The sequence below is a fragment of the Bubalus bubalis genome, chromosome 5 (genome assembly GCF_019923935.1).
Source record: "Bubalus bubalis isolate 160015118507 breed Murrah chromosome 5, NDDB_SH_1, whole genome shotgun sequence".
NCBI classification, from domain to species: Eukaryota; Metazoa; Chordata; class Mammalia; order Artiodactyla; family Bovidae; genus Bubalus; species Bubalus bubalis.
Window position 1 is genome coordinate 132,397,675 of NC_059161.1, and position 24,811 is coordinate 132,422,485.

General features: G+C 45.4%; 2 protein-coding genes across 3 annotated transcripts; one reads left to right on the plus strand and one right to left on the minus strand.

Moving 5' to 3' along the window:
- Positions 1 to 85: 85 nt before the first annotated feature.
- On the plus strand, positions 86 to 24,549 carry SIRT3 (sirtuin 3). Of its 2 annotated transcripts, none has more exons than XM_025287144.3 (7): positions 86 to 234; positions 7,312 to 7,500; positions 7,590 to 7,822; positions 10,353 to 10,453; positions 21,016 to 21,177; positions 22,342 to 22,551; positions 24,039 to 24,549. In XM_025287144.3, exons 2-7 carry the CDS (start codon positions 7,454 to 7,456, stop codon positions 24,060 to 24,062), a joined length of 777 nt encoding a protein of 258 aa, XP_025142929.3. In that variant the 5' UTR covers positions 86 to 234; positions 7,312 to 7,453; the 3' UTR covers positions 24,063 to 24,549. The 2 variants fall into 2 exon arrangements, with proteins under 2 accessions (XP_025142929.3, XP_006046968.3); XM_006046906.4 differs by lacking the exon at positions 86 to 234 and adding an exon at positions 579 to 734.
- Positions 12,553 to 13,683, minus strand: LOC123465835 (cAMP-regulated phosphoprotein 19-like). The gene has a single exon (XM_045165885.1). The coding sequence runs from the start codon at positions 13,596 to 13,598 to the stop codon at positions 13,308 to 13,310; it is 291 nt and encodes a 96-aa protein (XP_045021820.1). The 5' UTR covers positions 13,599 to 13,683; the 3' UTR covers positions 12,553 to 13,307.
- Positions 24,550 to 24,811: the final 262 nt, after the last annotated feature.

Below are 24,811 nucleotides of genomic sequence, written 5' to 3' on the forward strand. Positions count from 1 at the left end.
GTTTGTAACGGATTTCCCCTCGAAGCTGGCCGTGCTACTGAGGCATTGAAGAGTACGGGCGCCTAGGTCGAGCTGGCTTTGTGACCTTTGTGACCCAATGTTCTTGATTCAAGTGGGGTTAACAATACCACCTTCCTAGTAGTGGCTTGCGAGGACTAAGTATAAATATGATGCCTGACCACAAAAAGCGCTCCCCAAAGTGTTAGTTCTCATCTCCATCTCAACAGAAAAAAGGTGAGAGCGAGGGTAGAGAAATGCAGGTTCCAGGTTTGGTCTTGGGAACCAGAGGCTGGAACTCAATAGAATAGGAAACCACCCCCACCTAACGTCCACCTCCACCTGGGCTGCTGGGAGGGGGAAAGAGAACGTGAGGCTAGGGTAAGGGCTCGCGAAGACCTGGCGAAGGTGCGCTTGGAGGGGCGGGACGAGCTGAGCGGGACGGCCAGGAAGGACGCGCAGGAAACACGCACAGGGGCGGGGAAAGAGGGTGAGGCTAAGAAAGGGCGCGCTCGCGGGGGGCGGGGCGCGCTCGCGGGGGGCGGGGCGCGCTCGCGGGGGGCGGGGCGCGCTCGCGGGGGGCGGGGCGCGCTCGCGGGGGGCGGGGCGCGCACGAGACCCCTGGGCACCTGACATTGCGCGCTGCGGAGAAGCATGGCGCTGTTTCGTTGTTCAGCTGTTCCAGCCCTCAGGTTCTGGGGCCTGCGAGGTGCGCGGGCGTGGACCCGCTGGCCTCGGTTCGTTCCGGGCGGGGGCGCCTGCGGTGCCGGGCGGGGCCCAGGGAGGACACCGACCCCCTCAGGCGAGCAGGGATGTCAGGCTTCCCCCTGAGTGGTCAGTGGGACGATTGGAGAACCTGAAAAGGGCAAGTCACGGCTCAGGCGGCTCAGAAGGGCGTTCTGGAGTCCCGGATGGCAACGGTTTCTCGTTTCTTCCCAGGGGTATTTTGGACGTGTGTAAACAACACTTAATGTTCATTCTTGACATCCGGACCCCGTTTTAGTTAGATTCTGTTCTGTACCTCTCCTTTTTTTTTTTTTTTTCCCACTTAACGTGTTTTGGGGTTACTTCCATTCTAAACTTAAATGCTTTCTCAGTCTTTTATGCTAATCTGTAGAATTCCATTCTTTGGACGTTTCATACTTAATTTAACCAGTCTCGTGTTGAAAATGTTTCTAATCTTTAGTTATTACAAATAGTGCTGTGTTGAATAACCTTGTTCGTACTCCACCTTTTGGATAAATCTCTAGTAGTGGAACTCCTGTGTCTACATTTTATTGCCCCACATAAACGTCGTGCAATTAATACTCCCACCAGCATATGTTCCTACCCTTACTCAGGTTCATACACAGGAATTGCACATTTTGTATCCTTGCCTAGAAATCGGACGTTCAAGTGGAAAAATCTTAAGACCATAGTTGTTAATCACAGTTGTTAGGAAACTAACTTCATGCCCAATAATGGACAAATATTTCAGTAAATAGTGGTACATTCACTTAATGCCTTCTTACACAACTACCAAAAATACTGAAGACTTTTAATAAAGAGGTACCAAGGAGGAGTCTTTCTTTCATCCAAGAAACTTATCATCTACCAGACGGTTCCAGGTGCAGTGATGGAGCAGGGGTCAAATTGTTGCCTCCATGGAGCTTATTTCAGTTTCAGAATCTGCAGGCAGTTGTGTGGTTGGGGCCTGGCTAAATAGTGACCTTATCAATCAGTAAATCCTTGCTACCACTTGCGGCCCAAACTGGAGGCATGAAGGTACCTGTGAAGAGCAGTTTGCTTGCATAGGCTGTCTACAATTTGGAATTTCTGCCTTTTGAGCTTGTAGGGGCTCCTGTTTGAAAGTGTCCTTTGTCTCCATTTCCCAAGCAGCATCTGTGCTTGCTCCTCAGCTTACCCCTACTCTCAGTAGATCTCATTCCATGGAGCATTTACTTTAAGTCATACATCTTCAGTATTTTCTAGACGTTTGGTAAAATTCAGTCCGTGTGTTTTTCAGTGGCAGACGTTTTACTTGTGTAAATGAGAAGTACACATTAAGTACTCGAGTAGGCACTGAACAATGGGTTTTATTTCAATACCAGCGAGCAACTTTTCAGTTTTCCACAGACACCAACCGGATGTCAAATGTAACTGAATCCTGACTCTGTCAACCTGGAGACCGCACCAGATTCCGAAGGTTAAGGGCTCAGTCCCATAGGACTGACATCACTTCAGCCACTGATCCAGGCCCACTTGTGCTTCTGACCAACGGACTACAGATCGGAGCTTCCTGTGACCCCCTCCTCTGATGTGATTAATTTGCTAGGGCCGCTCACAGAGTTCAAGAAACCGGTTTACTTAGTAGATTGCTAGTTTATTATAAAGGATATTAAAAAGTATGAATGAACAACCAGATAAAGAGATGCCCAGGCTGAGGTTTGGGAGAATTCCAAATGCAGGAGCCTCTGTCCCTGTGGAGTTTGGGGCCTGGCACGTGGAAGCTTTCTGAACCTCTTGCTTTTGGGTTTTCATGGAGATTCCAACCCTCTAAATGGTGGTTGGTTTCCCTGGCAACCATACCCCATCCTTAGGGGATTTCCAGTAATCACCTCATTAACATAAACTCAGCCTAGTTGTAAGAGGCTTGTTATGAATAACAGGACACTTATTTCACTTCATAACTCTGAAGGGATTTCAGGGCCTGAGGCCAAAAGACCAAATAGTGTAACAAAAGGTGTTCCCATTGCTCTTAGGAAATTCTAAGGGTCTGGGACTAAGACTGAAAATATATATTGTTAGATATAGTCAAAGCTATGGTTTTTCCAGTAGTCATATATGGATGTGAGAGTTGGACTATAACGAAAGCTGAGCGCCGAAGAATTGATGCTTTTGAACTGTTTGGAGAAGATTCTTGAGCATCCCTTGGACTGCAAAGCGATCCAAAGAGTCAATCCTGAAGGAAGTCAGTCCTGAATATTCATTGGAAGGACTGATGCTGAAGCTGAAACTCCAATACTTTGGCCACCTGATGTGAAGAACTGACTCACTGGAAAAGACTGATGCTGGGAAATATTGAAGGCAGGAGTAGAAGGGGTGACAGAGGATGAGATGGTTGGATGGCATCACTGACTTGATGGACATGAGTTTGAGCAAGCCTTGGGAGTTGGTGATGGACAGGGAAGCCTGGCGTGCTGCAGTCCATGGGGTTGCAAAGAGACACAACTGAGCCACTGAACTGAGCTGAATAGATATATATGATTCTAAATCACAGTATCACAACTTTCCTCTGATTCCTTTTGTATTTCCCATAATTTGCATTTGGAAGGAGCACAGAAATGTTTGGTTGAGGACCTTAGGTGAACAGATGTTCTTGACGCTATGTGAAGTGGACATTTAATAGCTGTGGTTGTAGCCAGAGCCATCTTTTTCCTTCCTAACTATGGTTTTCACTGGAAACCCCCCTTTGGAGATTTCATTGATGTGCACTCAGGAGAGCTGCCTTGTCTCGTGCTTTTATGGAAGACTTGGGTGGAGCAGAACTTTCTTCAGAATCCATGGGCATCTCTGGAAGAGCATGGGGAGGAGTGGGAAAGCATTGTTTCTCTGCTGTATTTCCTGTACTTTCTGCTGGGAGATTTACAGCTGTGGGTTTTTTCAAAAGACGGTTGGAATAATCTCTGGCTCCCTTGCTTCTGGCTTTGGCAGCCAAGGCTCAGGGCTTGAGTGACTTAATGAGGCAATAGTGACTAGGGCTCTGACTCCCCTTTCCGTGCCCTCAGCCCTGCCTTCCCTTGCCAGTTCCTCTTTCTCATTACATACTTTTCTGAGGCCTGTTCTTTGGAAAACCAAGATGATGGTTTGCCAGGAGAGGCATCACAAGTGGACTGAGTGGCCAGTGAGCTCCTGAGTGCACTGTCATTGACCTCAGAGTGCACTGTGAGAGGCAGCTGTGCAGTGTTACTTCAGGAGGGAGGGGGTGACAGGCACCCTGAAGTGAAGAAGGGGAGCCAGTATTGTTACTCTTTAGAGGAGGGCAAAGGTGACTTCTTACTGGGTTGGGCAGTGGCTTCATGAAGGACGTGGCCTTGGCTCTGGGAGATTCTAGACATGCTGAGGGGTAAAAAGGTCTTTTCAGGTAAAGGAGCTGGGTTTAGAGTGAGTACAAAACCAGGAAAGGAGAGGTCTATGAGAGGGAGTAGCGGGCCTGAAACTGTCACTGGGGTGGGGTGTGTGGTGCTAAGATGCTCTGGCACTGTGGGGTCCGAGGGCATCAGGGAGAACCTCAGCAGCAGGGTGTAAGCAGGTGAGTGTGCAGATTGTGCAGGAGCAAAAGGAAAACCAGAGACAGCGGGCAAAACAAAGTGAGCTAGGACCACACTCCTGGAAGATAAGCTCTGGATTGTCCTGGCCTGTATCTGAAGATATGCTTTTAGGGTGCTTATTTCTTAACTGTATCACAAATGAGTAAAATAAATACTCTCTTTCCTCTTTTTGTGTCTATTCACTTTAGATTTATCAATCATTTGGGGTGGGTTTTCATTTCAGTTTGTTTAATCTCTTCCTGTCAGGGTGGAGGGGTCTATACCGAGGGCCGAAGTCCTAGCTGTGGGTCATCGGGGCCTTCTGGAAGATGGGCGTGGTGGCTGCCAGCCTTGGGGTGAGGGGCAGATGCTCTGTGGAGTGGGGCTGGCCGTCTTGAACTCTGGACAGGTTGCCAGCATGCTAGCAGCAGGTGATGAAACTGTGTAGCTCAGGCAGATACCGAATGAGGCCCTTGAGCAGATCAGGAAGTCTAGTGCCTTCAGGCCCGCACTGGGCCCTGCCTGTGTGCCCCACTGCTGCAGACTTGCCTCAGGTGGGCGTATTCAGGCGCTGCGCCTGTTGTGCGGTTTGTGTTGTCTTTGTCTTCTTTCTGGTTGTGGAGCCTCTTAGTCCTGATGCCTCTCCGAAGCCTGTGGCATCTTTATTGTGTGTTTTGCTCTTTTTCTCTTGTGGAAAACCATCTCATACTCCAAACAGTTAGTGTTGTGAGTGTCTCAGTTCCTGGCTTCTGCAGATGACCTGAGACTCCTGGAGTTTTGCAGGGTGACCCCCAGCTCCAGTCGGCTCTTGCCTTGCCTGGGTTGTTTCATATGTTTGGCTGCTATAAAAAATGAGCAGCCTCCTGAATGGCTGCTAACATAGAAGATGGAGGCTCTGCAGCAGTTTGAATCCCTCGGTGTCAGGATATGAGTGTTTCTTTTTGGAATGGTGTCTTGAACCTACTTAACATTCTGTTAATATTTGGCAAAGATGGGTACAGTAAAGGACAGAAATGGTATGGACCTAACAGAAACAGAAAATATTAAGAAGCAGTGGCAAGAATACACAGAAGAACTATACAAAAAAGAGCTTCATGACCCAGATAACCACGATGGATGGTGTGATCACTCACCTAGAGCCAGACATCCTGGAATGTGAAGTCAAGTGGGCCTTAGGAACCGTCACTACGAACAAAGCTAGTGGTAGGCAATGGAATTCCAATGGAACTATTTCAGATCCTAAAAGATGATGCTGTGAAAGTGCTTCACTCAAAATACCAGCAAATTTGGAAAACTCAGCAGTGGCCACAGGACTGGAAAAGGTCAGTTTTCATTCCAATCCCAAAGAAAGGCAATGCCAAAGAATGTTCAAACTACCGCACAATTGTACTCATCTCACATGCTAGCAATGGGATGCTCAAAATTCTCCAAGCCAGGCTTCAACAGTACATGAAATGTGAACTTCCATATGTTCAAGCTGGATTTAGAGAAGGCAGAGGATTGATCATCATCGAAAAAGCAAGAGAGTTCCAGGAAAACATTTACTTCTACTTTATTGACTATGCCAAAGCCTTTGACTGTGTGGATCACAACAAACTTGTAGAAAATTCTTAAAGAAATGGAAATACCAGACCCACCTTACCTGCCTCCTGAGAAATCTGTATGCAGGTCAAGAAGCAACAGTTAGAACTGGACATGGAACAACAGACTGGTTCCAAATTGGGAAAGGAGTACGGCAAGGCTGTATATTGTCACCCTGCTTATTTAACTTATGTGCAGAGTACATCATGTGAAATTCCAGGCTGGATGAAACTCTAGCTGGACTCAAGATTGCCAGGAGGAATATTAAGAACCTCAGATATGCAGATGATACCACCCTTATGACAGAAAGGGAAGAAGAAATAAAGAGCCTCTTGATGAAAGTGAAAGAGGAGAGTGAAAAAGTTGGCTTAAAGCTCAATATTCAGAAAACGAAGATCATGGCATCTGGTCCCATCACTTCATAGCAAATAGATGGGGAAACAATGGAAACAGTGAGAGACTTTATCTTTTTTGGGGCTCCAAAATCACTTCAGATTGTGACTGCAGCCATGAAATTAAAAGACGTTTGTTCCTTGGAAGAAAAGCTATGACCAACCTAGGCAGCATATTAAAAAGCAGAGATGTTACTTTGCCGACAAAGATCTGTCTAGTCAAAGCTATGGTTTTTCCAGTAGTCATGTTTGGATGTGAGAGTTGAACTGTAAAGAAAGCTAAGTGCCAAAGAATTGACGCTTTTGAACTGTGGTGTTGGAGAAGACTCTTGAGAGTCCCTTGGACTGCAAAGAGATCCAGCCAGTTCAATCCTAAAGGAAATCAGTCCTGAATATTCATTGGAAGGACTGATGCTGTAGCTGAAACTCCAATACTATGGCCACCTGATGCAAAGAACTGACTCATTTGAAAAGACCCTGATGCTGGGAAAGATTGAAGGTGGGAGGGGAAGGGGATGACAGAGATGGTTGAATGGCATCACCGACTCAATGGACATGAGTTTGAGCAAGCTCCAGGAGTTGGTGATGGACAGGGAAGCCTGGTGTGGTGAAGTCAATGGGGTCACAAAAAGTCGGATGCGACTAAGTGACTGAACTGAATATTTGGCGTAAAGTCTGAGATGTTTAATTTGCTTTAAATGTCACTGAGTATTTGTCACATCCTTTCTATGTTAGGGTGTATGGCTCTGCAGAGAGCATCCCCAGGTGTCTTGGCTCTAGCTTGAGCCTTCACTAGCTTTTGATAACAGGAATTGTGAAATGATACTTTCCTGAATTGCACAGTTCCCATTAACCTGAAATTTTTGCTCCCAAATACATCTTGATTTCAGAGTTTCTGTTTTATCCCACGATAAGAAAGATGGTCGTTTGTGGGGCGGGAAGGAAGTGTAGTCATTTTTAGTGGTGGGGCTGGTGGAAGTCAGACATTGCTCATTCTTGCCGGCATCAGCTCGATTATCATCGGTTACCTGGCTGCTCTCCTTTTCTATCAGTATTCCAGGTGGAGGATGGTCCATATCTTGTTTTGCTGGTGCCTCAAGTGACACTGGAGGTGGAGGCCACAGTCAGAAGAAGTTTCTCCTGCAGGACATCGCTGAGCTGATTAAGACCAGAGCCTGCCAGAGGGTGGTGGTCATGGTGGGGGCCGGAATCAGCACACCCAGCGGCATCCCAGACTTCAGGTGCCTTGCACTCCCAGAGCTCTTCCCACAGCTCCCTCCACTCCCTGCTGTCTCTTGAAGGGCTCAGAGCCTCTCGCTTCTCTCTGCAGGTCTCCAGGGGTTGGCTACTACAGCATCCTCCAGCAGTACAAGCTCCCCTACCCTGAGGCCATTTTTGAGCTCTCATTTTTCTTTCATGACCCCAAGCCATTTTTCACTTTCGCCAAGAAGCTGTACCCTGGGAACTATAGGCCCAATGCTACTCACTACTTCCTCCGATTGCTGCACGAGAAGGGGCTGCTTCTGCGGCTCTACACACAGAACATCGACGGGCTCGAGAGAGGTGAGCCTCGTTCCTGTTCCACACCTTTTCGATCCCACAGGGAAGGCTCAGGTGCCTGTTTCTAGGTAGGGCTGAGTCCTAGTTCTTATTCCCCATCCTTGTGGCTGATTTTGACCCAAGAAGTTTTGCCATCATCTCCAGCAAAAATGTCCTCTTTGTGTTTTAAGTATCACTGTTAGGACCTCATTGGTGGACCCACTTTCTAGGTTGTGAGTTTGGGATAGAGCTAAAGTTGACATTGGGAGCTTCTGGTTTTGTTGATCTGATGGTTTTCTTTTTTCAAGTTTTCATTATGGAATTTTTTGAGCACACAGTGAGAGGAATGTGATGAACACTCATGGCCTCATTATCTCATCATGGCCATTCTGTTTAACCTGTGTCCTACCCCCGTCTTCTCTCACCCCTGAGTATTTTGAAGCAAATCCCTCTCATCATAAATTTAATCTATAAATCCAGCAATGGGTATCTTTAGAAGATAAAGACTTCTAAAACACAACCGTGATATCATTATCACAGAAAGAAATCACTAACAGTTCCTTAATATCAAATTCAGTGTGGTGATTTCTTGACTGTACCTAGATGGTGGCCACGTGCAGTGACTCGTGGGTCATGCTGACCTCTGGCCGTGCACCCTGGAGAAGCAGTTGCTGGGCCTTTTCTTTTCTGCAGGTGCTGACAGGCAGCTCTCTGCGAGCCAGCGGCAGCTCAGCCAGGCTACAGGTGTCTTGTGAATTGAAAAAAGGAGCTGTCTCAACTCCAGGAAAATGTTTACTTGCTAGAAGGACTCTACAACTTGGAACCGCATAGGCAGTAGTGAACACCCCAATGGGGATGATCTCTTTCCTGGAAATGCAGCAGCGCAGGCTTGTGGGAAGTGGGAGTGTGTGGCTGTGACCTTCACATGTATAGAGTGGGGACGGTGGGAACATGGCAGCAAGAACCAGGTCTTCATACCCATGGCCTTCCAAAGCTCATGGTGGTAACAGAACTTGCATGATAAGTCACCTTTTGTTTGTTTTTCCACAGGTTTTTGGAAATGTATTTATATTAGCAGTATTTTCTTACTCTTGGTGTCTGTAGCATAGAAAATGTTTTTCTTGGTTGGGTGTAATTTGATCTAGACTTACGTCAAATGTTTTTCTACTGTGTTTTCACAGGCTTTGTTTTTTTTTTTTTTTTTTGCTATTCATTAATTAAAAAAAAATGTCCATACATTAACATGAATCAGCCATAGGTATATATGCGTCTGCTCCCTCTTGAGCCTCCCTCCCGCCTCCTGCCCCTGTAGGTTGCCACAGACGCACAGCTGAGCTCCCTGAGTCATACAGGGAGCTATAAAAAGGAATGCATCTGACAGCAGACGAGCACCGGCGGTCCAGCGTACAGTAGTGTGTGTGTGTTTCCATGCCACTCTCTCCATTTGTCCCATCCTCTCCTCCTCACCCTGTGTCCATAAGTCTGTTCTTTATGTCTGCATCTCCACTGCTGCCCTGTAAATAGGTTCATCAGGACCATCTTTCTGGATTCCACATACATGCATTAATATACGATATTTGTTTTCTCTTTCTGATTTACTCCACTGTATAACAGGCTCTATGTCCATCCACCTCGTTAGTACTGGCTCCGACGCGTCCCTTGTTGTAGCCAGCACTCCCCTGTCTGCATGTGCCACAGCTGCTTTATCCACTCGATGTCGATGGACATCTGGGTCGCTTCCGTGTCCTAGTTATTTGTAGATGGTGGTGCAGTGAACATTGAGGTACTTGTGTCTTTTCAGTTATAGTTTTCTGAGTTTATGCCCAGTAGTGGGACTGTTGGGTCATATGGTAGTTTTATTCAGTTTTTTAGGAATCTCCATATTGTTTTCCATAGTGGCTGTATCAATGTACATTCCCTCCAACTGTGTAAGAGGGTGCCCTTTCCCCCACATCCTCTCCAGCATTTATGGTTTGTAGATTTTTTTGATGATGGCCATTCTGACTGGTGTGAGGTGGTATCTCATTGTAGTTTTGGTTTGCAGTTTTTTAGTTATGAGTGATGCTGAGTATCTTTTCATGGGCTTCCCTGGTGGCTCAGATGGTGAAGAATCTGCCTGCCATGCAGGAGACTGGGTTTGATCCTTGAGTTGGGACAGTCCCCTGGAGAAGGGAATAGCAGCCCACTCCAGTATTCTTGCCTGGGAAATCCAATGGACAGAGGCGCCTGGTGGGCTATAGTCCATGGGGTTGCAAAAAGTACCAGACACAACTGAGCAACTCACACACACACACACACACACACACTTATGAGCTATGTTGATAATTTTTTCCACGTGATATTAGACTTTGTTTTAACTGTGATTTGCCTCCTTGTCAGAGCCTCATCACGGAGCTTATTCTGATCAGCAGGCTTTTGTCTGTGGGTTATAGAGGTAAGGCTTCCACGGAGGGCTGAGGCTTCTCCTGGGGGCCTGCCATGCCCAGAGGTGACACTGGGGGGCTTGTGTCCCCACCCCAGAGGCAGCAGCACTTACCTTCAGTTTGAATTTCAGCATCTGGCATCCCTGCCTCAAAGCTCGTTGAAGCTCATGGATCCCTTGCCTCTGCCACGTGCACCATCTGCCGAAGACCCTACCCAGGGGAGGACTTCTGGGTAAGTTGTCACAGAGACTTCTTTTGCTCTGCACTTCTCACTGGGAATAATCTTGAGAAGTGGTATTTTATAAGCATTATGTTGGAAGGACAATAGAACAGTAATACTATGAAAATGATTTTCTTTAATTTTAAAATAAAAAATCAATATTTACTTGTCAAAATTAAGGCAGTACAGACAACAAGGATTTACTGTACAGCACAGGGAACTATATTCAGTATCTTTGATAACCTATAAGGGAAAAGAATAAAAACAGAATACACACACATACATGTGTATAGTTGAATCACTTTGCTACACGCATGAAGCTAATGCAGTGTTGTAAATCAGCTGTACTTCAATTTTTTTTTTTTTTTTTTTTTTTTAATGAGGAAACTTACTTTTAATAAAAAGACAACAATATTTTATTTTGGGCACTTACTCAGTATTTCACAGATCCTCAACAAGTTTTGAGGTAGGTTAATATTAGTATTTATTTTACAAACTAAAACTCAGGCAGAGATTACATCACTTATTGCAAACCATAGCAGGAGTCCTACTATAACCAAGAATAACGTGGTTTTTCAGATTAATCTGATGTGTGTGAATTTAACAGTGACAGCTTGCAAGTAGTCATTAAAAACAAAACCTAAACCCCACTAGGTATTACAGAAATTCTACTTTGGGTATTTTGTAATTTGTAAATCAATCCTATAATGATTATACATGCTTTTGAATAACCTACTTACTCTCATTACAAATTTATTTATGTATAACTAATCCTTATAATTGAAGAAGGAAATGGCAACCACTCTAGTACTCTTGCCTGGAAAATCCTATGGACAGAGGAGCCTGACAGGCTCTAGTCCATGGGGTCGCAAGAGTTGGACACAACTTAGCGACTAAAACTAAAACCACCAATCCTTATAGTAACAAATTAGCACATTAATGATTTTGTTGTTCTCTTCTTTTGGGGTGGGTGGAGCAGGAAGATAATCAGCCAGCTTTCCCCAGAGTGTGGGGCAGACTTTAGGTGCAGGCGCTATGCTCAACGCACCAGCTATGGTGATTTGGGATCAAAGGAAAGCAAGTATCTAATGAAGCCAAAGATCCAGAAAAGATGCCTGGACTCAAAAGAGGTGGAGGCCCTGCACAAGTCAAAGAAATAAAACGCACTATCATCTCAGGCTACAGATCCTCTGCGTCATGCTACAGCGTCACAACTTACAGGAAGAGTTCTTAAAAGACCAGTAGATTTGTCCCAGCAGTCTGTTAATTAAAGTTCTTACTAACTAGACAAACCACACATACAATTAAATTAACATTTTATTAAAATGACATCTATAGAAGCAAAATATCTAAATATGTATTATCTGTTCCACCTATCACGTAAATTGCTGTCACACGTCTAATTCACTTAGCTTATTATTATTACTTAAAATTCAGCTCATTCTGACTAGATTCCTGGGCCAATCTTCTCAAATACTTGTTTTATTATAAATTTCCTTTTATTTAAACAATTGTCAGTTAGTAATAACACAGGATTAAGAGTGGTTAATTAACAACTGAGAAATTATAAGGAAAATGTAATTATTGGGTTAGAAAATACAGCACTCAGCAGAGCAAATTTCAAGAGTGAACATACATACACTTATGTTTCTGAACAGGCTGAATCGCACAGCCCAACACAATGTGAGTCAAAGAAGCAAAAAAAAAGAAGGGAGGGGCCACAAGAGGCAAAGTATTTTATTCTAGTGTCCCCTAAATTGACTGTGGAAGTAAAAAGTTTCTACATTAAAAAAGTTTATATAAATTATATGAACAGTAATTTTCATAAAAGTCAAAATGAAACGTTCTGCATAGGACAAAAGATATGCCTAAGCAACATACCATATTTGCACAAGGCCACTGAATGTCATGGGCACTGCTAACAAATGAGAAAGCTTAAGTCTATGGCAGACTGAGCGAAGATTTCAGTTTGGTATTCTATAACCCCAAGACTATAAACTACTCTTACTATACAAAAGGTCTAATGACATACAGAGTTTTTTGTAGGAACTCTTGTGCTTCTGGTTGGCACATTTCTACTCTTTAATATGTGAAAGTAACACAGACAGTTGTGAGAGGTTGTGCAAAACTATTGTATTTACAAAAATGGCACAAAAGTGAATTCAACAGTCGATGCACATGCACGCTTCATTCACATCTTCAATGACAAAAGGTATTCTGAACACTATAGAACTGAATAAGAATACTAGCTTCAACAGCAGCTGTTAAGCAATAGAGTCACGTAAGTTACACCAGAATGGGCAAATATTGCCCAAGTAAAATTCTATTGTTAAAGCTGAAACAGATTTAAGGCCATTCACGTTCAAGCACAGGATACAAATCTTTTGGAGCCCCTTTTATTTGTGTTTGAAATATGTGACCTCTCTTCTAACTTGTGGTCTTAAACTTCTGTTTACAAAACCCAAAAGGAAAATCCAGAAGAAACAAACAGTAGAGGTTATATTAAGTAAGAGTAACATACAAAGCTATAATTAAGATGAATTAAAGAAAGCCAACATTAAAACTGCAAAACTTGTTAGTTACTTGTTGGATCCAGCCCTACACTAGGAGTTAGGTAATATATACAATTATTTTCAAGTAGATTACTTTATGTTGCTCTAACATGTTCTTTTCATCAGTGCACTGTTAAACTAATCAAAAACTCTACACATGTATATTCCCTTAAAATAGCAGCACACACTACCGCTACCTGCAAAGCCATCACTCTCAAATGACATAGGGAGTAAAAGGAAATAAAAAGCAGAGGATAACATATTAAGGAGAAATAATGGGAATTAGAAGATTCATGCAGTTCAGCTCTTTTTAATCAGCCAGCCAGTTTGCTAGCAACAAGAGATGGTTTCCGTTGAGGAAGGTCCTGTGGAGTGGGAATGTGGTCTCCAGTGACCTCTGTCTTATCCGGGGTTGCAGTAGGAAGTTGCTTGTTCTTCATTTTTGCTTTAGCCATGTTGTAATCCCCAGAATCAAAATATTTTTGCCCTTTCTGCAATCGTTTCCTTAAAAAATCGGAACCTCCAGGCTTTTGTCCCAGATGAGGATACCTTGCTTTTAATTTTGCTTCTTCAGCTTTCTCTGGACTAGTCACTTTATCTTCCATTTCCTTCTGCTCCTCCGCGGAGGCTGCCTCGGGGACTTCCGCAGACGTACTGCTCCCTCTTACTCCGCTTCTCCAGTTCTGCCTCAGTTTTCTTAAATTTACTGAGATTTGATTTGTGACCCAAGATATGGTCTGTCCTGGAGAATGTTCCATGTCCACATGAGAAGAAGGTGTATTCTTCTGCATTTGGATGGAGTGTCTTGAAGGTATCATTGAGATCCATCTCATCTAATGTATCCTTTAAGACTTGTGTTTCCTTATCAATTTTCTGTTTTGATGATCTGTCCACTGGTGTGAGCGGGGTGTTAAAGTCTCCTGCTTTCAGTTTCTGCCTTTACGTCTGTTCGTGCTTGTCTTATGTACTTTGGTGCTCCTGTGTTGTGCTTGTCTTATGTACGGCGGTGCTCCTGTGTTGTGCTTATGTACTGCGGTGCGCCTGTGTGTCGTGCTTGTCTTATGTACTGCGGTGTGCCTGTGTCGTGCTTGTCTTATGTACTGCGGTGCGCCTGTGTCGTGCTTGTCTTATGTACTGCGGTGCGCCTGTGTGTCGTGCTTGTCTTATGTACTGCGGTGCGCCTGTGTCGTGCTTGTCTTATGTACTGCGGTGCGCCTGTGTCGTGCTTGTCTTATGTACTGCGGTGCTCCTGTGTCGTGCTTGTCTTATGTACTGCGGTGCTCCTGTGTCGTGCTTGTCTTATGTACTGCGGTGCGCCTGTGTCGTGCTTGTCTTATGTACTGCGGTGCGCCTGTGTCGTGCTTGTCTTATGTACTGCGGTGCGCCTGTGTTGGGTGCAGAGGTATTTACAGGTGTCATGTCTTCCTCTTGGGTCGATCCCTTGATCATTATGTAGTGTCCTTCCTTATCTCTTGTAATACACTTTATTTTAAGGTCTGTTTTGTCTAATGTGAGGATTGCCCCTCCAGCTTTCATTTGCTTCCCATTTGCATGGAATATATGTTTCCATCCTCTCCCTTTCGGTCTCTGTGTGTCTTCAGGTCTGAAGTGGGTTTCTTGCAGACAGCATATGTGTGGGTCTTGTTTTTGTACCCATTCAGCCAGTCTGTGTCTTTTGGCTGGAGCATTTAATCCATTTTCCTTTAAAGTAATTATTGATATGTATGTTCCTATTGCCATTTTCTTAATTATTTGGGGTTGATTTTTATCTTTTTTTTTCTATTTCTTGACTATATAAATCCTTTTAATATTTGTTGTAAAGCTGGTTTGGTGGTACTGAATTCACTTAACTTTTGCTTGTCTGAAAAGCTTTTTATTTCTCCACCAATTTTGAATGAGATCCTCGCCGGGTACAGTAATCTTGGTTGTTGATTTTTCTCTTTCAGTACTTTAAACATATCCTGCCATTCCCTTCTGGCCTGCAGAGTTTCTGCTGAAAGATCAGCTATTAAACATATGGGGTTTCCCTTCTATGTTACTTGTTGCTTTTCCCTTGTTGCTTTTAATATTCTTTCTTTGAGTTTAGTCTTTGTTAGTTTGATTAGTATGTGTCTTGGTGTGTTTCTCCTTTTGTTTATCCTGTATGGGACTCTTTGTGCCTCTTGGACTTGATTTACAATTTTCTCATATCCTTTCTTTTTCTCTTCTTCTTCTGGGACCCCTATAATTTGAATGTTGGTGCATTTGAGATCGTCCCAGAGGTCTCTAAGACTATCCTCAGTTCTTTTCATTCTTTTTACTTTATTCTGCTCTTCAGAAGTTATTTCCACCATTTTATCTTCCAGCTCACTGATTCATTCTTCTGCTTCAGATATTCTGCTATTGGTTCCTTCCAGGGTATGTTTAATTTCAGTAATTGCGTTGTTTGTTCCTGTATATTTATTTTTTAATTCTTCTAGGTCTTTGTTAATTGACTCTTGCATTTTCTCCATTTTGTTTTCAAGGTTTTTGATCATCTTTGCTATAATTATTCTGAATTCTTTTTCAGGTAGTTTGCCTATTCCCTCTTCATTTATTTGGACTTCTGTGTTTCTAATTTGTTCATCTGTGTAGTATTTCTCTGACTTTTCATTATTTTCTTTTAACTTATTGTGTTTGAAGTCTCTTTTTCCCAGGCTTCAATGTTGAATTCTTTCTTCCTTTTGGTTTCTGCCCTCCTAAGGTTGGTCCAGTGGTTTGTGTAAGCTTCCTATAGGGTGAGATATGTGCTGAGTTTTTTCTTTTTGTTGTTTGTTTGTTTTTCCTCTGCTGGGCAAGGCTGAGTGAGGTGGTAATCCTGTCTGCTGATGGTTGGGTTTGTATTTTTCTTTGTCTGTTGTTTAGATGAGGCGTCCCGCACAGGGTGCTGCTGGTGGTTGGGTGATGCCAGGTCTTATATTCAGGTGGTTTCCTTTGTGTGAGTTCTCGCTATTTGAAACGCCCTAGGGTTAGTTCTCTGTTAGTCTAACGTCTTGGAGTCAGTCTGCCCACTCCAAAGGCTCAGGGCTTGATCTTCAGTGCCGTCTCAGAGAGGGCCTGGATGGAGGAGGACCGGCAGGCCAAAGCCGGGGGGCTTGTAACACACAGTCTGGGGAGAGTTCCCACGTGGACGCTGGAGGACCTCACACAGTGGCCTGGGCTAAAGGCAGGCAAACACCGTGTCTCCTCTCCTCTAGACAGTGGTTCATCCGAGTGTGATCGCCAGACCTGCAGCCTTGGGCTCCTCTGAGCACGTGTTCTGGAAGTAGCTTTTGGTATCCCTGTGCTGTATTTTAGATTCCACATACAAGTGATATCATATGGTATTCATTTTTCTCTGTCTGACTTCGCTTAGTATTATAATCTCTAGGTCCATCCATGTTGCTGCAAATGGCATTATTTAATTCTTTTTAATGGCTGAGTAATATACCATCATGTATATATATATATACCATATCTTTTTAATCTTAGAATGGCTTTTTTTTTTTTTTTTAAGTAGAGTAAGGTAGAGTGGAAAATCTTAAATAAAGGTGAAACTGAAATAACGACATGGCACAGAAGCCTGTCTTTTTTTAATTGAGGTGAATTCACATAACATAAAATTAACCATTTTAAAGTCTACACTTTATTGGTATTTAGTATTTTTACTATATTGTGCAAACACCACCTCTGTCTACTTCTGGAGTATTTTCATCACCCCCAGGAAAACCCTGTATCCAGTAATCAGTCAACCTTAATTCCCTCCCTGAACCCAAGCCCTTAGCAACCACAGATCTTTATGATCATTCTTATTATTTTATTGAAGTATAGTCAAACCAGTCAATCCTAAAGGAAATCAACCCTAAATATTCATTGGAAGGACGGATGCTGATGCTGCAACTCCAATACTTTGGCCATCTGATACATGAAGAGCCAACTCATTGGAAAAGACCCTGATGCTGGCAAAGACTGGGGGCAGGAGGAGAAGGGGGCAACGGGCTGAGATGGTTGGATGGCATCATAGACTCAGTGAACAGGAGTTTGTGCAAACTCCAGGGGATAGTGAGGGTCAGGGAAGCCTGGTGTGCTGCAGTCCATGGGGTTGCAGAGAGCTGGCCACGACTGAGCAACTGAACGACAAACGACAGTAGCTGGTTGGCAGTGTTGTTAGTTTCAAGTGTACAGCACAGTGATTGAGTTTATACGTGTGGATCCCTTTTCAGATTCTTTTCCCATGTAGGTTATTACAGATTACTGAGTTCCCTGAGCTATATAGTAGGTCCTTGTTGGTTATCTGTTTTATGTTTTATATTTAGTAGTGTGTATATGTTAAACTCCTGATTAATTCTCCCTACCACAGTTCCTCATTGGTAACCATAAATTTGTTTTTGAAATCTGTGTGTCTTTTTTTGTTTTGTAAATAAGTTCATTTGTATCATATAAAAAATTGGATTCCATATACGACAGACACTTCATGATATTTGTCTGCGTCTGACTCGGTATGATAATCTCTGGGTTCATCTATGTTGCTGCAGGTATCATTATTATTATTTTTTAATGGTTGAGTTATATTCCGTTTGTGTGTATGTGCCACATCTTCTTTATCCATTCCTCTGTCATTGTGTCAGTGTTTCATTTAGGTTGGCGATCATAACTTTGCCTTTTCCAGAACATCATAGAATTGGAATAACACAGCATCGGCCTTCTCATTGACTTCTTTCACTTAGTATTATGTATTTAAGGTTCTGCCATGTCTTTTCATGGCCTGATAGCTGTTTTTTTTTTTTGAGGCTGAGTTGAAAAAGTTGGCTTAAAGCTCAACATTCAGAAAACTAAGATCATGGCATCTGGTCCCATCACTTTATGGGAAATAGATGGGGAAACATGGAAACAGTATCAGACTTTATTTTTGGGGGGCTCCAAAATCACTGCAGATGGTGATTTCAGCCATGAGATTAAAAGACACTTACTCTTTGGAAGGAAAGTTATGACCAACCTAGATAGCATATTTAAAAGCAGAGACATTACTTTGCCAACAGAGGTCTGTCTAGTCAAGGCTATGGTTTTTCCAGTAGTCGTGTATGGATGTAAGAGTTGGACGGTGAAGAAATCTGAGTGTCCAAGAATTGATGCTTTTGAACTGTGGTGTTGGAGAAGACTCTTGAGAGTGCCTTGGACTGCAAGGAGATCCAACCAGTCCATCCTAAAGGAGATCAGTCCTGGGTGTTCATTGGAAGGACTGATGCCAAAGCTGAAACTCCAATACTTTGGCCACCTCATGCAAAGAGTTGACTCATTGGAAAAGACCCTGAGGCTGGGAAGGATTGGAGGCAGAAGGAGAAGGGGATGACAGAGGATGAGATGGCTGGATGGCATCACTGACTCGATGGACATGGGTTGGGTAGACTCTGGGAGTTGGTGATGGACAGAGGCCTGGCATGCTGTGATTCATGGGGTCACAGAGTCGGACACGACTGAGCAACTGAACTGAACTGAATATTCCATTGTCTGGATGTAACATAGTTTGTTTATCCATTCGCCTACTAAAGGACACCTTGGTTAATTCCAGGTTTTGGTAATCATGAGTAAAGCTGTTACAAACATCCACATGCAGGTTTTATGTGGATGTGTTTTCAACTCCTTTGGGTAAATACCAGGCAATGTGATTGATGACCCTGTGGTAAGACTGTGTTTAGTCTGTGTCTTCCAAAGTGGCCACCCCATTTTGCATTTCTAGCCACAGTGAATGTGAGTTCCTGTTGCTCTGCATCAACAACACTTGGTGTTGATTTTGGCCGTTCTTATACGTGGATAGTGGTATCTCATTGTTTTAATTTGCAGTTTCCTAGTGACACATAACGGAGAAGGCAGTGGCCCCCCACTCCAGTACTCTTGCCTGGAAAATCCCAGGGATGGAAGGGCCTGGTAGGCTGCGTTCCATGGGGTCGCTGAGAGTCGGACACGACTGAGCGACTTCACTTTCACTTTTCACTTTCATGCATTGGAGAAGGAAATGGCAACCCACTCCAGTGTTCTTGCCTGGAGAATCCCAGGGACGGGGGAGCCTGGTGGGCTGCCGTCTATGGGGTCGCACAGAGTTGGACACGGCTGAAGTGACTTAGCAGTAGCAGTAGCAGCAGTGACATATAATGTGGAACTTGTTTCTTATACTCATTTGCCATCTGTATCTTCTTTGGTGAGGTCTTGGGCCCATTTTTAAATTGAGTTGCCTATTTTCTTATTGCTGAGCTTTAAGAATTCTTTGCATTATCAGATTTGTCTTCTGCAAGTATTCTCTCCTAGTCTGTGACTTCTCTCATCCTCTTGACATTGTCTTTCACAGAGGAGAAGTTTTTCATCTTAATGAAGTCGGATTTAGCATGTTTTTCTTTCAGTGATCATCTTTTTCCATATTGTATCGGCTAGTCTGAGTCTTCCGCTTTCTGTATAAACTTTGGGAGCACTTTTCGCTCTTCTCTGACCATCTGAGAGCTCCTGTCTGTGGGGTTTCGCGCTTCACTGCTTTGTCTCCATGTTGTTGCTCAGCCCTCAGTTGTGTCTGACTCTTTGCGACCCTCTGGGCTTCTGTAGAGCTTTCTGAATCTGTAGTTTGATATCTTCTTCATTTTTGCTTAAAAAAACCCAAGCCCTCAGTCATGGTGATTCCTCTGGACAGTGGCTGCCCCATGCATGTGGACCCTGTATTCCCTCTTTGGACCCTGGGTTAAACACCTCTGAGATTGGCTCACGCTCCGCCCAGAAGCCTTGGCCACTCTTTTCTGCATCCTGTCTTGTTCCCCTGGGTGCTGCATTCTGAGTCTTCCTCCTGATCTACTTTCCAGTTTATTGATACACTGTTCTTCCATAGAGGATAAAGCCCCTCCACTGAGCTTTAATTTTCAGTACTCTACTTTTTATTACTTCAAGCCCTATCTGGTTCCTTTCCAAATCCACTGCAATGCTTTGTATAGCTTTTTATCTCCAACAAGTATTTCAAACCTGTCCTTTAAAAAATTTAAGCATAATACAGTTTTTATCTGGATCTGCTAATATCTAAGTCTTTGAGTAGTCTGTTTCTTTTGTCTGTTGCTTCTGCTGCTCCTTACTGGGTTCAGCCTGCAAAAACAAATTTGCATTAGCGGTAAAGGTTTACCTTATAAGGCAAGTGTCTTTTCCCGTAGTTTCCTCTTCTGATGTCGAGCCCAAGCATGGACAAGTGTAGCAGGATATAATGACTCACACTGCTCCACCCTGGCCTGCAAGTAGGAGGTCTGTGGATAGTGTTGAGAGTCCTAACTCCAGCCAGTGAGTTCAAGCTGACCTGAATGTCTTCAGGGCTAAGGTCACGTCAGGATCGCTTCAGCTGAAATCAGGGACGAATTTATACTGTCGTTTTCACTGAGTAACACCTGTTGTAAGCCAGATGCCTACAGAGTACTGCTGAGGACTATCTAAGTAGTACAATTGACTTTGAACATGGGTTTGAACTGTGTGGGTCCACTCATACGTGGATTTTTAAGAAAATAACTGTGAACTCTGGGAGTATATGATCCACAGCTGATTGAATCACAGATACAGAACCACAGATATGGAGGAACCATGTGTACAGAGGGCTTAACCTACATTTTGTGCAGATTTCAGTTGTGCAAAGGGTTGTTGCCCTGGCCCCTGCGTTTGAGGGTCGGCTGGGTTTCCTCACCAGCTGAGAATCTCTGACAAGCGCTCCTGCCGAGTGCAGAGCATAGTGTTCAGTCTGTCAGATGGCACGTAGTGTCCAAGATCTGCTTTCAAATACTGCGACCCCCCCAAAAAAAATTACTGCCATCTCCCCAGGTTCTGGGGGCTGTATGAGATAAAGCTGGCAGTGTTAGTAACTGCTGAAGCCGGGTTCTCCATACACAGGGGCTTCACTGTGCTACTGTCTCAGCTGTTGGGACTGTCTGACACGTTCTCAGTAAGAAGTTGGTTTTCCCTTTTCAAGTGTGCCGTATGGCTCCCTTGGACCACTCTCTCCATGTCACCCAGGCCGACGTGATGGTGGACAGGGTCCCCCGCTGCCCCGTCTGCTCTGGCGTCACGAAGCCTGACATCGTGTTCTTCGGGGAGCCGCTGCCTGCTAGGTTCCTGCTGCATCTGGCTGACTTCCCCATGGCAGACCTGCTGCTCATCCTTGGGACCTCCCTGGAGGTTTGTCAGCAGGCCTAACGGTGCACAGACGTGTGGGGAGGAGGCTAGCGAGACAGGCAGAGGAAGTGAGGGCTGGTGGGACACTCTGGGGCCCTACCTTTGGAACATGAGTGGATTCATCATGTGAGGAGGCAGTGGTGTTCCAGGCCGAGAGAGCAGCAGTCCACGTGGGAGGACTGGGGGGAAGGAAGGTGTCCAGGGTGTGGGTGGGCACGACGCGTGAGGGCAAAGATGTCAGGCAGGAGCAGGCTTCCAAGGTCACATCTATCACAGAGACTGATTTTCTGTAGAAGCAGTGAAACCAGGGGTGTATCTGGTCATCCTTGAGATCAGAGCGATCTGGGAACAGGATGAATTGAGCACATGTCCAGGAGGCTGAGCATAGTCAGACTTGGGGACTGTGAGAGATGGCAGAGGGGAGGAGGGCTGGACTTCGAGCCTGGCGTCTCTTTGAGGACTGAAGGGGGAGGTGTCTGTCTCTCCTGTAGGAAGTCAGGGCCTTTGCTGAGGAGTCTGGGTTGGGGTTGCTGAATTCAGTTCTGCACATGCATTTGAGGCGCTTGGGAGATGCATCTGGACTGGACGTTCAGGAAGCTTCTAAAGGCTGTGATGAGACCCTGAAGGCACCGTGCCTGACTGGATGCAGGCACTACGGGGGCAGAGGGGCCAGAAAGACCTGTGCCCAGGCCTCCAACCAGCCAGAGACCCAAAGCTGTGTGTGTTTTCCCCGAGTTTGCCAGGCCCTGTTGTAGCGGGTGCCTCGGGAGCCCCTCAGTGGTGGTCCCTCTGAGGGTCGGGCACTTGCCCTCAGGGAGCAGGAACAGATAGATGGGCTGTCATGTCCCTGGTGAGCCGGGAGAAGACAGTGCGTGGACGGGGAGGGCAGGTGAGATGGTGTGGGTGAACTTCAGCAGGAAGACCTGGGGGAGCCAGGAGAGGCAGGAGAGAAAGGGGCGTGGATGAGAGGCAGGCTCAGGGGAAGGGATGCAAGGCTGCTGAGACTGAGCAGCAGGAGCACTGGTGCAGAATTGAAGCGGTGCTGGGTTTTCTCCAAGGTCTCACCTTGGTCAGCTGTGCCTCCAGGGCCTCAGGGACTGTGGCACAAAGGTCCTGAGGGCCTGGGAAGGTGAGCACCCCGCTCCTCACGTTTGGGCAATTTTTCAGGTGGAACCTTTTGCCAGCTTGTCCGATGCTGTGCGGAGCTCGGTGCCCCGACTGCTCATCAACCAGGACTTGGTGGGGTCCTTGGCTAGGAATCCTCGAGGCAGGGACGTGGCCCAGCTGGGGGATGTGGTCCATGGTGTGAAAAGGCTGGTGGAGCTTCTCGGCTGGACGGACGACATCCAGGACCTCATCCAGAGGGAAACTGGAAAGGTATGGCCTGCTGCACAGTCACAGGAGGGGTCTCTTCTGCTCCGGGGTCTGGTTGAGCTTGAGCAGAGCCCTGTTTGGCTAACACTGTAACAGTAACAGGTAATATTGCTGTTAACTCTGCGCCAGGCACTTTCTGGGCCGTCTGTGTGCTTATTAATGGGGTGCTGTGATGGGGTGAAGAAACTGCCACCTCGTGCCCGCTCTGAGTGGCAGATGAGGGTCCAGGCCCATGGGGCTGTCGTTCTACAATCATCACACTTCAGCTCTTTGTACCCTAAACTGAAGGAGCACCACACAGCTTCAGGCTAATATGTAGTTCTCAAGTTCTCTGAACCAGTATGGGATGATGCTTGTAGGACAGTGTGAGAGCCATTGACTTATCCACTGGCAGTAGAAAGCCAGAGCTTTCATTGCTCTAGATATCAAACCTCCTACAAGTGAAGTTTTCCATGAGAATCAGTTAGCATGCATAGCCTTCATGCGAGGGGTTATTTTCTACAGGGGCAGCATTAAACGTTGAAGTCTGTCTCTCAAGAGGATTGTTCATGATTACAGCCAGGTGTAGCACTGCCCCAGGTGGACCTCACCGGAGCGCTCATGGCTTCGTCTAGGGAAACCTCCCTGCCTTTGGCTGTGCCCTGCCTTAGGGCTTCTGCGCCACGGGTCAGCCCTTTCCTTTCATCTCCACTGGCAAAAGCCCCCAGCCTCTGGCTATAATAGGCTATTTTCTTACCAATTTGGACCAAAGTGAGCATATGAGGCTTTTTAAGGCTATGAGAACTTGCAGTATATGTTTTCATGGAGTTAGACATCATTGCCCCTCAATCCAGAGTCTGGCTCTTAGGGATAAGCTAAAGGGTGGTGTCACTTCTCAATTCATTGGAGGAAATAAAGACCATCGTGTCTGTCACATTGCTGTATCACCTAGTAAAGTCCAGCTAACACGATGCTTTCACTTTGTGTCTCCAGAGGAACAGTAGCAGATGCCTCACTCACAGGGGAGTAGAGGCCTCGGTCATATCCACTTGGCAGCTTACACAGGAGGCTTTCCTTACCTAGGGACTGACTTCCTCCTTTCATATAGTCACAAGTCAAGTAGCCGCTATGGGCTTTTGGAATTAGTCCTACAGGATTTGACCTGAGCCATTTTCTAGTTCCAGAGAAATTTGTGTAGTGTTATGATTTTAGGGGTTTATTTTAAAAGAGTTGCTGCCCAAGAGTAAACACTAAGGGGTGAATGGAAGTAAAAGTTGGATCTCTTTTCCAAATAGTGAATGTTCTTGAGCACGTGTGCCTCAGTATGTCTGTACTGGTTACTTAAGCAAAGCCCTTCTAGCCGCCCAGTTTTGCCCAGCCCTGCTTGGCATCGTCTTAACTTGGTTGAATAGCATTTGCAGACAGAAAAGCTTCCGTTTCACGGAACTTTGATTCCAGGCCCTCGCACGTGCCCAGTGTTTTCAGTAACCGACTTCCTCTGTGTGTTCCAGTTTGATGGCTGGGACAGACTGTGAGGAACGCCTCTCACACCAGAGGTTACTTGGGAGTCACCGCCCATTTCTGATGAAGACTTCTGCTTGAAGAAGAGCTCGGGCACGTTTACAAATTGTGGCTGAACCAGAACACACAACCTGAGGCTGCCCCTGGAGTGTCTTCCCGGGTCTTAACCCCGTGCACTCAGGGCCACTCGCCACAGGTGTGACAGCGCTGCCTGGGCTGACGATGCTGCTTAACTCTTCACGCTGCTGAAGCTCTCAATGTCAGAAGCTTTCTCCTGATGGCGAATCTCTTGAATCAGACTGCCTAGAACCCCAAGTTGGGATCCATGTGAAGGGCAGGATCAACATCTGTCCACCTGGGGTGAGCAGCCCCAGCCACTTTCCAGGAGTGGGTCTGGGTCCCAGGTAATGCACTAGAGTCTTCTAGCACCCTGGCCTCTTTAGTAGGCTTATTTTTAGTCTGTCCTTCTTTTCTGGCATGAAATAAATTTTAATATAGAAACTGGGCATCCCTTCATTTTTGTCACCTAAACGGGACAGGAATATGGAAACTTCGAGGTGTGGGTGTTTCTCCTCTACTGCCTGAGGACTGAGAACATCTGTCCCTGAATTCATCCACCGGCCCTTCAGAGCACCCCACACACCTTTGTCCCTGATGCCTTTCACACCAACCCCAGAAACTCATCTGTTTCGGACCATTCTAGCAGCCTTCCTCTCCAACCAGGCCTTTTTCCATTAATGCTGCTTGAATTAACCTCTAGGAC

Bases quoted from the DNA above. Each gene is read 5' to 3' on its own strand.
- SIRT3 (XM_006046906.4), top strand. From the start codon at position 652: ATGGCGCTGTTTCGTTGTTCAGCTGTTCCAGCCCTCAGGTTCTGGGGC. The intron at 7,823-10,352 runs GTGAGCCTCGTT...TTTGAATTTCAG, and splicing joins CATCGACGGGCTCGAGAGAG to CATCTGGCATCCCTGCCTCA. The intron at 21,178-22,341 runs GTTTGTCAGCAG...GCAATTTTTCAG, and splicing joins TCCTTGGGACCTCCCTGGAG to GTGGAACCTTTTGCCAGCTT.
- LOC123465835 (XM_045165885.1), bottom strand. From the start codon at position 13,598: ATGGAAGATAAAGTGACTAGTCCAGAGAAAGCTGAAGAAGCAAAATTA.